The sequence below is a fragment of the Podarcis bocagei genome, assembly GCF_964188305.1.
Source record: "Podarcis bocagei genome assembly, chromosome: 1".
Lineage (NCBI taxonomy): Eukaryota > Metazoa > Chordata > Lepidosauria > Squamata > Lacertidae > Podarcis > Podarcis bocagei.
In genome coordinates this window covers 2,341,347-2,355,480 of record NC_138125.1, presented here as the reverse complement: position 1 = coordinate 2,355,480, position 14,134 = coordinate 2,341,347, and the positions used below count along the sequence as shown (strand labels likewise).

Below are 14,134 nucleotides of genomic sequence, written 5' to 3'. Positions count from 1 at the left end.
CCTCCCCCCACAACCCCCCCACCCCCCGACTTCCCTCAGTTCCAGTCTTTGATTTCTCCAATAATACTGTTTTCTGCATCTTACAAAGTTGTATAGATCCTCAAACTATTTAGCTGATTATTATCAATAAAAAGTTTGTGAATGTTTATTCAAAACCTGCCAAGGAGTCCAGCTCGCTTTGTTGCGTCTTCAGATACTTTGTAAAGGGTTCCCATTCATCCTTAAAGTCACAGTTATCCTTGTCCCGTAGCTTGTATGTCAGTTTTGCCAGTTCTGCACAGTCCATCATTTTTTCTTGCCATGATTCTTTAGTTGGAATTTCTTCAGTCTTCCATCCTTGTGCTACCAGAACTCTCGCGGCCGTTGTCGCATACATGAAGATGTTTTCCAGCTTTTTTGGCAGATCTTTCCCTGCAGTCCCTAACAAAAATGCTTCAGGTTTTTAAACAAATGTTAAATGGAACATTTTATTCAATTCGTTGTATATCATATCCCAATTTTTTTTAATTACCTTACAATCCCACCACATATGATAAAATGTGGCATCATAGTGCTTCCAATGCTTGGTGTGAATGTGGACAGTGGCTCTCCAGAAATTCAGGCAGCGGGTTTCTTTCTTTCCCAGCCATGCCGGGAGATTCCAGGGGACAGAGGCTGGGGCAATTGGCATGAAGAGCAGGCATGCAGACCACGACCCTTCGCCACTCCAAGCATGTCTTGGAACAGGTGCCGAGAGCGAAGGAACACCATTGGAATTGAGATTTGAGCAAATGAATGAAGGTCCGCATGGTGTTCCCTAATTCTCCTGCCATGGCTGTGACCCACTGAGGTCAAAGGGGGGCAGCCATTCATGGGATATTCCCCATATGAACTGACCCAGACCCTAGGATGATCACCTGAGTCCCTTTGTCATGTGCTTCCCTCCATGGGAGGTCTGGAGGATGACTACATCAGAACAGGGCCTTTTCAGTGGTGGCTCCTCATTTGCAGAATGAGGCTTTCCCTGGGATGCTTGCCTGGCACATCCTTCAAGTGCAAAAACATTCCTTTTAAACCAGGCCTTTCAATTTTAACTATCTGTGGTCTTTTAGAGTGGGTGGCCTGTTTCAACATACAGTATATCTTTTCCTGGTTTTATGTACCGTATTTTTGGCTCTATATGACGCACCCGACCATAAGACGCACCTAGTTTTAGAGGAGGAAAACAAGAGAAAAAAATATTCTGAATCTGTGCAGCGCCTCTCCAGCGAAGCGAAGTCAGAACAGCAAGAGGGATCTTGCTATTCCTCCCATTGCCCTGAAGAGGCTTCGCGCGGCTATCCCAGAAGTCAGAACAGCAAGAGGGATTGCTGCTTTCGCTGTGCAGCGATCCCTCTTGCTGTTCTGGCTTCTGGGATAGCTGCACAGTCTGCATTCGCTCCATAAGACACACACACATTTCCCCTTACTTTTTAGGAGGGAAAAAGTGTGTCCTATAGAGCAAAAAATACGGTAGTTTTCTTCCCCAAGTTGTTCTGTACTTCGTTTTCAGTTTCTGGGCAAAAAAGTAAGCAACCAATACAGGCATAGGCAAACTCGGCCCTCCAGATGTTTTGGGACTACAACTCCCATCATCCCTAGCTAACAGGAGTAGTGGGAAATGTGGTCTCAAAACATCTGGAGGGCTGACTTTGCCTATGCCTGAACTAATACATTTCATAAATAAACGTCTTTTTGGTTTTCTCAAGTTTTGCCGGGTTTTGCGCTGCTGATTTGCGTGTTTTGCTCATCTGGAACTCAGCAACCTTCTCGCCTCTTGCTTCTAGGCCGGACAGCAGCGCTGGTGGGAGCAGGAAATTGCCGTGAACCTGAAGATCCAGAAGGGAGAATTGATCACCTACAACCTGACAGAGCTGATCAAGCCTGAGGCTTACGAAGTCCGTCTGACCCCGGTCACCATATTCGGAGACGGAGACTCGACCATACGCGTGATCAAATACAGCGGTAAGAATATTTGCTTCGTCATAGTAATTTCGTAGAATTGTAGATTGTAAACAATCACCCCTCGAAACCTCAAAGCAGTTTTCAGAAAAGGCAAGACAATGAAGCCATCGGGAAAGGAAATAATTAAAATATTCCAAAGATAAAATCAGTGACAAACTAAAAAAAACAAAAACAGATTAAAATGTGCAGACAGCCCTGGAACTACGCCTTGCAAATTGCAGAGGGTTTCTTTGCAAGCACTGCATCGTAGGAAGGGAGGACTGGGTGACCCTATGGGGTCCCTAATTTGAGGATCTTGGGAAATGTGGCTCTTCAAAGCTTTAGACAATATCCCTCCCTCAACAAATGGTTTTTTCCCCCTTTTGCAGCAATAGGACAGGAGGGTGTCTCGCCTCACAGTAATGGAACATTAGATTCCAGTAGCACTTTTAAAGCCAATTAATTGTATTAATAGAGCATAAACCTTTTGTCGGCTGAAACGTCCTCCTCCAAATGCCAGGAACGAAACTGTTATCAGCCGGTAACCAAAGGCAGTTAATTGAATGTTTACAATCTCTCTCTACCTCGTTTTTAAAGGGGGAATTTTCCGCATTGTAAGTACATCATCATAAAAAAGGGCTGTTTTTTAAGGCTGCCTTTTATAGCATGAGAGGAAGCCAAAACCCTTCACTGGGGCCTTAGCTAAGCCTGCCAAGCAGATCCACCATGCTTGCAGAACTTGGCTGCCCGCAGGATCAGGTCCCAATAGCAGGAGGTGCTGCAGGGAGCCAGCAGCAGAGGAAGCGAGATGCTGCGAAGCCTGCTGTCTAGTCAAAGAGATACCTGCTCTCTTCTGGGAAACACAGCCAGATGGGCAGGGTATAAATAAATTATTATTATTATTATTATTATTATTATTATTATTATTATTATTCCTTGATCAGACCCAGGGGAGTCTTTAGTGTATGCGCCGCCAGGGTCCAAAGATCCACCCAGCACCCCCAAGTCTGAGAAGCGCTGCCGTTGTGAATGACAAGCGCCGCTGCTGGTGCGGCGCGTCTTTGGTAAATGAGCACACAAAGTCGAAAGTCCTTTAGTGAAACAGTAGGTATACATTTCGGAAACACCTGGGTATACAGTCATACCTCAGGTTACAGACGCTTCAGGTTGCGTTTTTTCAGGTTACGGACCCGCTGAAACCTGGAAGTACCAGAACAGGTTACTTCCAGGTTTCGGGGGTCGCGCATGCACAGACGCGCTAAATTGCGCTTTGTGCATGTGCAGAAGCGCAGAATTGCAACCCGCGTATGCGCAGACGCACTGCTGCGGGTTGCGGACGTGCATCCCGCATGGATCACATTTGCAACCCGAGCATCCACTGTATATGTATTTTGTTTTTCTAGCTTGATCAAAATTACTTATTATTTCATAACAGGTAGATAGTTAAGAGCTTAGGCGGTTTCAGAGGTGGGCGCCGGGCGCCCCCCAGAATTCAGCGCCTGGGTGCCCTGCGCCCCTTGCACCCCCAGGTAAAGATGGCCCTGGTCAGACCCCACCTGGAATCCTGTCTCCAGTTTGGGGCACCACAATCTAAGAAGGATACTGGCAATCTGATAAGCTGGAAGGTGTGCAGAGGAGGGCAACCAAAATGATCCAGGGTCTGGAAACCAAGCCTTGTGGATCAAAATCCGACCCTGGCTGAAGAGGCCAGCCATTCTGGCCAGGAGCCGTCAATTGTCCTCTCCTCCATGAATTTGTCCAAAGTTCTTTTTAAACCACCTAGGTTTGGTGGCTACCACTGCCTTCTCTGAGAGCGAGTTCAATAGTTTGCCCACGCCCTGGGTGAAGAAGTCCTTTAAAAAAAAATCCATCCTGAATATTATCTCTGTTGCAGGCACACACACATGTATGTATATACTTGGCTGGCTCTCCTGCACGATAAAAGGAGGGCAACATCTTTTTCAAAGAATGAGACATTTTGGCTTGTGCAAAGTGCCACACATGCAATTAGAAGTTTATTGAGAATATTAATAGTCTGATTCATGGCTCTTTGGCCGCAGGCTGGAAAGAGAGGAGTTGGGAGAGAGCGAAAGATTAGTCATGCTACCAACTGGGTTGTAAATTCTTCCTTAACTCCTGCATTCGTCTTGCTTTAACGTTTGAACTCCTGCGTGGTAAATGTTTACGATATCGCCTGCCTTCCTCTTGACTCACGGCTGCAAATGAGCCTGTTATCCAGGTATCGTCTGAGGCTATCACCATGACAACGCCAAACACTCAAGGTGGACGCAATCAGATCTGCTCCGGAAATAAGCAGGAATAAGTGGATTACTTCATCCAGATTCTAATTATTATTTATCTGCATGCCACCGTTTTGCCAAAGCTGGTTTACGGTTAGGACAATGGTTTGCAGGGGGGACTGAGAGGAGAAATGAGAGCCATCTTCAAACATCTCAAGGTCTGTCAGGTGGAAAATGGAGCAAGCTTGTTGCCTCCTGCTCTGGAGAGCAGGACTCGAACCAGCGACATCAAGTTACAAGAAAGGAGATTCAGAAGAACTTTCTGACAGCAAGAGCTTTTTGACAGTGAAATCATCTCCCTAGGAGGTGGTGGACTCTCCTTCCTTGGAGGTTTTTAAGCAGAGGTTGGGTGGCCATCGGTCATTTAGATGAGATTCCTGCATTGCAGGAAGTTAGACTAGATGCCCTCAGGTTTCCTTCCAACTGTACATTCCAATTATTCTATGATTTTATACTTAGAAATAAGGAATAGTGGGGAGGAGCATTCAGGGATTGACTCTTATGCATTGGTACATAACAAAGTTGCATCGTGACCAGGTGGGATGTTCTAGGACAGGCACGTTCAACAGGTAGATCACGATCTACTGGTAGATTGCGGGGTGTTCCTGGTAGATCTCTGGTCCCTCAGGGATATCCTTCCCCCCAAGATTAAGGTCCACTATTTGACTGCAGATTCAGGACCCTAAGCTGTGTTTGGTCTTTGTCCATGGAATTTTCTTGGCAGGGATACTGGAGTGGCTTGCCAGCTCCAGGTGGATCACGTTTGGTCAAAACTCTCAACTATGACCTGTCCATCTTGGTTGGCCCTACATGTCATAGCTCATAGCTTCTCTGAGTTATTCAAGCCCCTTCACCACAGCAAGGCAATGATCCATGGGCTGCAAGAAGATCAAACCTCTCCATTCTGAAGGAAATCAGCCCTGAGTGCTCACTGGAAGGACAGATCCTGAAGCTGAGGCTCCAAGACTTTGGCCACCTCATGAGAAGAGAAGACTCCCTGGAAAAGACCCTGATGTTGGGAAAGATGGAGGGCACAAGGAGAAGGGGACGACAGAGGATGAGATGGTGGGACAGTGTTCTTGAAGGTACCAGCATGAGTTTGACCAAACTACGGGAGGAAGTGGAAGACAGGAGGGCCTGACGTGCTCTGGTCCAGGGGGTCACGAAGAGGCGGACACAACTAAACAACAAGGGAGCTGGGCATGTTTAGCCTGGAGAAGAGGAGGTTAAGGGGTGATATGATAGCCATGTTCAAATATATAAAAGGATGTCACATAGAGGAGGGAGAAAGGTTGTTTTCTGCTGCTCCAGAGAAGCGAACACGGAGCAATGGATCCAAACTACAAGAAAGAAGATTCCACCTAAACATTAGGAAGAACTTCCTGACAGTAAGAGCTGTTCGACAGTGGAATTTGCTGCCAAGGAGTGTGGTGGAGTCTCCTACTTTGGAGGTCTTTAAGCAGAGGCTTGACAACCATATGTCAGGAGTGCTCTGATGGTGTTTCCTGCTTGGCAGGGGGTTGGACTCGATGGCCCTTGTGGTCTCTTCCAACTCTATGATTCTATGATTCTATGATTCTATGATTCTACAAGCTGTGTTTTACACAATTGACTTTTTATTATGTTCTGTGTATATCGCAATGCTCATTCAGTTCCATTCATTCATAGATTAAGTTCCATTCATTCATTTGCTTGCTAAGAAAAGCTCAACAACTTTGATCACTGCCAGTTTTTTTATACTGTGAGTAGATCGCAGTCTATTGGGAGTTGGACGTCCCTGTTTTAGGATGAGGTAGTTGCTCCTGCAGCTCCACTACCTTAGGGATGGGAGAGATAATCGATCCATTTCACACTGAAAGGCATATCTACGTAATTCGCACTTTCTGAGATGATGTGCCAGCTGAAACAGAGGCAAATTTCCAAATTTTCTCCTCTCTGAATTTTGCACTGCATTTCCCCAGCCTAGTAATGTGCACAGAAATGCATATATTTGCATAGAAATGCACATATTAGTGAAACTGCCAAACCGAGAAGTGTCTGTTAGTGGAAATTGCTTTGCATTTTCTCCTCTCGACAAACCTGCGGAGTAAGCTGGTCTCAGAGGCAGTAACTGGCTTAAGGTCCTGCAGTGAGCTGCAAGGCTGAGGCTGAATTCGAACCCGGGTCTCTCTCAGGTCGTAGCCCAGTGCTCTATCCACCACCTTGCACTGGTTTGCCACCGTCTCTCCCACCCATTCGGTGCCAGAACTTTCAGAAGGGACAGCGGAAGAATCACCGTGAGCTGCAGCTCCCCCCACCTACAATTTCCAGATTCTCTTTTCGCTGACGTTCCCTGACATTCAAATAACTAACCAGCATGTTGGATTTGTTTCTGTGCTCCTGTCACTCACAGGGGAGGTGAGCCTTGTTTGCCAGCCCACCCGTTCCGCCCTGGCCGCCACACTGAGAACAATATGAATATTGCGCCATTCAAGGTCCGCCATTAATGATAGCTTCCCTGAAAGCCACAAAGTTTTGTGACAAAGCGAGTGTCGCTCAGCGCTGTCCCCCCACAATTTGGGTTCATTTGGAGTCAGGAGAATGCCAAAAAAGGGAGAGAGAAAAGTGCGTTCCTCAGCAAATGAGAAGTAATTGTGTTAGCAAACACGGAGAGGGCGATCTTGAATAATTGACTACGTTTTTCCCGTGGAAAATTACACAGGAAGCAAATTGCTGATTATTCTTCTTAGAGAAAGGAATGGGGTGGAGGAATAAAGGCAGTACAGCTGAATCAAAGTGTTCTTTCAAAAGGGTTTTTGCTGAGTAAAATTTCAGACCAGGGTAGCACTCGAGTGCTCAGATCCATAACGGGCTGAGATCCATAAAGGCGGAAAGGTCAGCACTGGAGCCATTTTCATGGGCAGGTGAATGGGGGAAGATTTGGGTCAAACAAAAGGAAGTCCTTCATGCAGTGCATAGCCAAACTTTGGAACTCCCTGCCACAGGAGACAGTGGCAGCCACCAACCTAAAGTAAAGGTAAAGGGACCCCTGACCATTAGGTCCAGTCGTGGCCGACTCTGGGGTTGCGGCGCTCATCTCGCTCTATAGGCCAAGGGAGTCAGCGTTTGTCCACAGACAATTTTTCTGGGTCATGTGGCCAGCATGACTAAGCCGCTTCTGGCAAACCAGAGCAGTGCACGGAAACACCGTTTACCTTCCCGCCGGAGTGGTACCTATTTATCTACTTGCACTTTGATGTGCTTTCAGACTGCTAGGTTGGCAGGAGCAGGGTCCGAGCAACGGGAGCTCACCTTGTCGTGGGGATTCAAACTGCCAACCTTCTGATCGGCAAGCCCTGGGCTCTGTGGTTTAACCCACAGCACCACCCGCGTCCCAGCCACCAACCTAGATGGCTTTAAAAGAGGATTGGACTGATTCATGGAGGAGAAAAGGGCTATCGGTGGCTCCACCAGGTGGGTGGCCACCTTGAGAACAGGAAGCTGTGGCATCTATGGCACCATTTGAATGGCTTCGGTGTAAAATAAAAAAACAAAACAAGAAAAATAGATATGAAAAGGTGAAAGACATTATAAGATAACATAAAAAGAACAAAGTAATAATTACCACATTTTTTCGCTCCATAAGACGCACCTGACCATAAGACACACTAGTTTTTAGAGGAGGAAAATAAGAAAAGAAATATTCTGAACGAAACAGTGGATGTATGATTTTTGTGGTTCATGCTGTGGCCACAGACATGTGATTTGACGGTGAATTTGGGGTGACCCAATTCAAAAATCCTGAGGATCCACGTGGATCCATGCTTTGTAACCATGTTTTTGCACCATTGTGGCCCCAGGCAACAGTGGGTGCATGATTTTTTTGGTGCAGGCTGTAGCCATGGACATGCTATGTGATCTGATGGTGAATTTGGGGTGACCCAATGCAAAAATCCTGAGGATCCATGGGCTTTTTCCTCCCCCCTCCCAGGCAGCCTCCCCTAGCCTCCCTTATCTCTCTTTTGCTCCTCCTTTTCTTCTATTTTTCTCTCCTTATTGCTTTAGTCTTCCTGTTTCCCCCCTTTGCAAGTTTGCTGTCTTTACCTCCCCCCTCCCAGGCAGCCTCCTTTATCTCTAGCGTCCCTTATCTCTCTCCCCAGAAACTATCAGCGGCTTTGTTTCAACACCCCTTTCCCTCTTTCAAAAAAAAAAAAGAAAGAAAAAAGCTCGATCTGCTTTTTGCCCCTGGGCAATTCGGCTCCAGGGACCACACATTTGCTCCATAAGATGCACAGACATTTCCCCTTACGTTTTTAGGAAGAAGAAAGTGTGTCTTGTGGCGCAAAAAATACGGTATATGTACAACAGATAGTAGAAATGGTAAATACACTGGGGGGGGGGGTATGACAGGAAGTCTTATGTACTTTAGTAAGAATGTATGGTGAAATGGACTAACTAAGATTGAACTGATTTTTATTTGTATACTTGGACATAATCATACACAGGAACGTTTTGTTATCAATTAATTTCAATAAAGCATGTGAAAGCTAAGAGAGAGAGAGAGAGAGAGAGAGAACAGGATGTTGGAGTAGATGGCCCACTGGCCAGATGTAGCAGGTTCTTCTTCTGAAGAGTTGCCTGGGAGAAGACAGAGAATCCGAGTGAATGAGATGGGCTGGAGAAAGGAAGCAGAGGTCTTGCCTGCAAAGACCTCTTGGGCAAGCCACATATTTCTTTACACATTGCATAGTCAAACTATAGCACATGCTTCCAGAGGAGGCTGGGATGGGTACCACCTTGGGCGGCCTTGAAATCAGGAACGTACAAATTTGTGGAGGGGAAGGCTGTTGGTGGCTAGAGTTTCTGGGAAGTTGCAGGAGGGGAGGGTTGCATTCATGATCGGATTTCAGGTTCTCCGCAGGCATCTGGGTGGCTGATCCAGCAGGCTCTTCTTATATGTTGTTTAGTCGTTTAGTCATGTCCGACTCTTCGTGACCCCCTGGACCAGAGCACGCCTGGCACTCCTGTCTTCCACTGCCTCCCGCAGTTTCGTCAAACTCATGCTGGTAGCTTCGAGAACACTGTCCCACCATCTCGTCCTCTGTCTTCCCCTTCTCCTTGTGCCCTCCATCTTACCCAACGTCAGGGTCTTTTCCAGGGAGTCTTCTCTTCTCATGAGGTGGCCAAAGTCTTGGAGCCTCAGCTTCAGGATCTGTCCTTCCAGTGAGCACTCAGGGCTGATTTCCTTCAGAATGGAGAGGTTGGATCTTCTTGCAGTCCATGGGACTCTCAAGAGTCTCCTCCAGCACCAGAATTCAAAAGCATCCATTCTTTGGCGATCAGCCTTCTTGGTGGTCCAGCTCTCACTTCCGTACGTCACTACTGGGAAAACCATAGCTTTTACTATATGGACCTTTGTTGGCAAGGTGATGTCTCTGCTTTGCTTTTTAAGATGCTGGCCCTCTTATATACACAATGCTTTTCAAACCTATTTCCATGAAACACAACAGGGATGGGGAATCTGTGGCCTTCCAGATGTTTTTGGATTACAGCCCCCACCCTGCTAGACCATTGGCTATGGTTCCTGGGCCTAATGTGAGTTGGCATTTAACAACATCGAGTGGGAGCAAACGTTCCCCTATCCCTGAAGTAGGATGCAGAAGAACAAATGGGTTCCAGATATTCAGATCCGAGATCTTCCCTTCCTCTGTAGCCTTGGAGTCACATTACATCATTTATCTTTGTAATTATTTTATTATATTTTATTTATAAAATTCCTACGCCTTTGCAGGAACTTACTTATTTATTAAATCTCCTCCGACGTATCAGCAAGAGTCGGGCAGAGTGCCAGGATTTCCTTCCCCATTCCCTCCATCTCAGAAGTTGTTTTACTGAAACATGAATATACGCTTACAAAATAAACCCACTTGAACCGGAGGCGAAATGTTCGTTGTAATGCATTTATGTCATACGAGTATTTATGTAATGCCTTTCACTCTACAGAAATAAGGCCAGTGCAAAGTTAATATAACAAAACTGGACAAAATTAAACTGACAAAACATAAAAAATGCAACATCAGAAATCCTGTTTTCTGTAGGTGGTTTTGTATGCACACCATTTAGATGTATGAAAAATTGAGGTCTTGAATAAATATATGTAAATGCCTTAAATAAAACGAACTGAGAATGAAATTTAAGTGGATTTGGAAAGATAATTAGAGGGGGCAGAGAATCAGCCGCAAATTTCTCATCAGCATGTGCAGAAATTAATTAATTTTAGGATCTTCTCTCTCCTTCCCTTCTAGCCCCGATGAATCCTCACCTACGTAAGTATTTGCAATACCTGGTTTCTGCATTAATTAGAATGAAATGTCAATAAAAATAATCTATGGTATGCTTAGGGAAGTTGCTTGCTTCTCTGTTTGCTAAGCAATTTGGACGCCTCTTCAGATGTCATGACCCAATTTTGTATGGTTGCCTCCTTAGATCAAGGGAGCAGCTTTTTGCCTATGTTGGGATGTGGTTGGGTGCCATTTTGAATCAAGATGGCAGACCGAACTTTTCAAAGCAGCACTGATTTTAACCAAATTTTGCATGATGGTTCTTGAGATCATGGGAACAGGTTTTCGTCCATGTTGGGATACAGTTAGATGCTGAACAGAACCTCTCTAAAATATTGTATTTTAATATTCTGTTGGAAGCGCCCAGATATTCTGGGAAACCCAGCCAGATGGGCGGGGTATAAATATTATTATTATTATTATTATTATTATTATTATTATTATTATTCCCAAACAATGCTGGCTATGAGCCTGCTATTTATTGATGCAAGGAGGAATGTGACATAGCACTAAGGAGATCCCTCCATAAATGCAAAGATTTGTGCTTGCCTCATGGAACAATCTCACTCTCCTCCTTCTGCCCTGGGGGTATTTTGAGGGCAAGGGAAGAGAAGCAGAGCCAGACCACTCCCTAGGATCCTAGGTGCAGTCTCTTAATTTCTTTTTTTGCTCCCAGCTTTTAAAAGCACTACTATGGAGTTCGGTGCAACCTACAGCCTGATCCCATGCATGTTTACCTAGCTGTAAGTCCTCCTGCATTCGATGGGTTTTGCAGCCCGATCCCAGGCAGGTTTTCTCAGAAGTCCCATTGAATTGGGAGTCATTTTGGACTCACAGCTGTCCATGCAGGCACAGGTCAAATCTGTATCCAGGGCAGCTGTTTACCAGCTCCATCTGGTACGCAGGCTGAGACCCTATCTGCCTGCGGACTGCCTCGCCAGAGTGGTGCATGCTCTGGTTATCTCCCGCTTGGACTACTGCAATGCTCTCTACGTGGGGCTACCTTTGAAGGTGACGCGGAAACTACAACTAATCCAGAATGCGGCAGCTAGACTGGTGACTGGGAGCGGCCGCCGAGACCATATAACACCGGTCTTGAAAGACCTACATTGGCTCCCAGTACGTTTCCGAGCACAATTCAAAGTGTTGGTGCTGACCTTTAAAGCCCTAAACGGCCTTGGTCCAGTATATCTGAAGGAGCGTCTCTCCCCCCCCCCCCCATCGTTCTACCCGGACACTGAGGTCCAGCACCAAGGGCCTTCTGGCAGTTCCCTCACTGCGAGAAGCCAAGTTACAGGGAACTAGGCAGAGGGCCTTCTCGGTAGTGGCGCCCTCCCTGTGCAACACCCTCCCATCACATGTCAAAGAGAACAACAACTACCAGACTTTTAGAAGACATCTGAAGGCAGCCCTGTTTCGGGAAGCTTTTAATGTTTGATGTATTATAGTATTTTAATATTCTTTTGGAAGCCGCCCAGAGTGGCTGGGGAAGCCCAGCCAGATGGGCGGGGTATAAATAATAAATTATTATTATTGTTATTGTTGTTGTTGTTGTTGTTGTTGTTGTTGTTGTTGTTGTTGTTATTATTATTCGGACGAATTTTCAGCTAAACCTACCTAGGGATGTTCTGCTCTGCTTTACAACCTCCACCCCATGCCCCACTTCCTTCCACCGCTGCTCCTTCCTGCCCCCACCAAGAAATTTTCTACATCAGGCATGTCCAACCGGTCGATTGCGATCTACCGGTTGATCGCTGGGTGCCCCTGATCGATCCTGGTCGACTGCATGAACCAGATTGATTGCCCAACAACAATCAATTGTTGGAAAGCTCAACAACTTTGGTCAATCTAATGCCATTTTTTTTATAGTGGGAGTAGATCGCAGTCTCTTGGGAGTTGGGCATGCCCGTTTTCTGTGTTCCTGCATGCAGGCAAAGGCTTTGCTTGACCTCCCAGGCTGTCTACTCCTAGAGGTTGCCAGGGCTAAGGTCCAAAGTGGAGCCTTGTCTCAGGGTTGTCCACATTCAGCCTTCTTGAGAAGATGAGCTCCAAACGCTACACGGTGGTTGAAATCCTCTTTTTTTCATGCGAATGCGGTGTCCGTCTGTTGGCAGGAGAATTCCACTGCGGCTTTGAAGACGGCAACATTTGTTTGTTCACCCAAGACGAGAAGGACAACTTTGACTGGACGAGGCAAAACATTATCCTCCGGGACACCAAGTACACCCCAAACACAGGGCCCAGCGCTGACCGGTCAGGATCCAAGGAAGGTAAAGTTCATATCTCGGCCTAAAGCTCAGGTTGGCTTTTGACCAAACACAAGAACTCCTTCACTCTTCCATTTGAGAATGTTAGCCGCTTTGAGACTCCTTAAAGGGAGTGAAAGGCGGGATATCAAATCCAAACTCTTCTTCTTCTTCTTCTTCTTGTAACGTCTTGGGTACCCTGGGTGATGAACTCTGTTGGGAGAGACACTAAGGGAACGTGTCCCTTGAGCATATTTATTTTATTTTATTTATTTTATTTTATTTCTATATCGCCCTATACCTGGAGGTCTCAGGGTGGTTCACAACAAGACAACAACATATAAAATCAAACCAAAATCAATAACCCAATAAACACCCTTCCCAAAAAAGTGCCACATTCTAAAAGAGTGTTGGATGTCAATAAGATCAACCAAAGGCCTGGTTAAAAAGGAACCCTTTTGCCTGGCGCCTAAAGGTGTATAATGAAGGCGCCAGGCGAACTTCCCTGGGGAGAGCATTGCACAGACAGGGAGCCACTGCAGAGAAGGCCCTGTTCTCGTGCTGCCACCCTCCGGGCCTCTCGAGGAGGAGGGAAACGAAGAGGGGCCTCAAACCGTCTTGCTCTGGTGAGCAACCTGGCCATTGAATTCTGCACCAGCTGAAGTTTCCGAACCGTCTTCAGGGGCAGCCCTACATATAACATATTGCAGTAATCTAACCTTGAGGTTATCTTATGTGCTGGACATCTCTGGGAAGGATGCTACCATTTGAGCCAGGAACTTTTAAGTCTAATATGCTAAAACGATGTCTGATGGACAATAAGTGGTATTGGTAAAAAGATTTCTAAGAAAATGTAAATAGGGATTGACAATTGGATAATTGATATTGATAATAGGTTAATATTTTGGGTGAGGATAAATGCTAGAGGGTAAGGACTTGCTGAATTAAATATTTTGAACTGGAATACAAAAAGGGAGGTGTGAGGAATGAAGTTTAAGATATGAAAATACTAACTTATTTTCTGTTTTGCTTTTCGGGGGTTTTTCCTCTCTTTTTCCTTCTCTTCTTTTGTTAACTGTTTTCTTTTTTTATTTTATTGTGTATTTTTTATGTGTTTGGTCGTTGCATATTTCTATTTTTGTAGGTTCTCTTATGTTTAAATTTTGGAACTTTTTACTGTTTGTGAAACTTTAATAAACATTATTTTTTTAAAAAAAAAAATAATATGTCCTGATTGCACATTCATAGGAAGTTGCAATTGGCCTTTGGGACCTGAGAGATGAGGGGGTAACAAGGGGACCCTGGA

General features: G+C 45.6%; 1 protein-coding gene across 2 annotated transcripts in view; it reads left to right on the top strand.

Annotated features, from left to right (window-relative positions):
• The window catches only part of MDGA2 (MAM domain containing glycosylphosphatidylinositol anchor 2), a 412,109-nt gene that overhangs the window by 378,882 nt on the left and 19,093 nt on the right, over positions 1 to 14,134 (top strand). For both annotated transcript variants that reach the window (XM_081195650.1, XM_081195649.1), the window contains exons 11-13: positions 1,806 to 1,983; positions 10,547 to 10,567; positions 12,697 to 12,852. In XM_081195650.1, the coding sequence (XP_081051776.1) occupies positions 1,806 to 1,983; positions 10,547 to 10,567; positions 12,697 to 12,852 (355 nt within the window). The remainder of the gene's footprint in view (positions 1 to 1,805; positions 1,984 to 10,546; positions 10,568 to 12,696; positions 12,853 to 14,134) is intronic.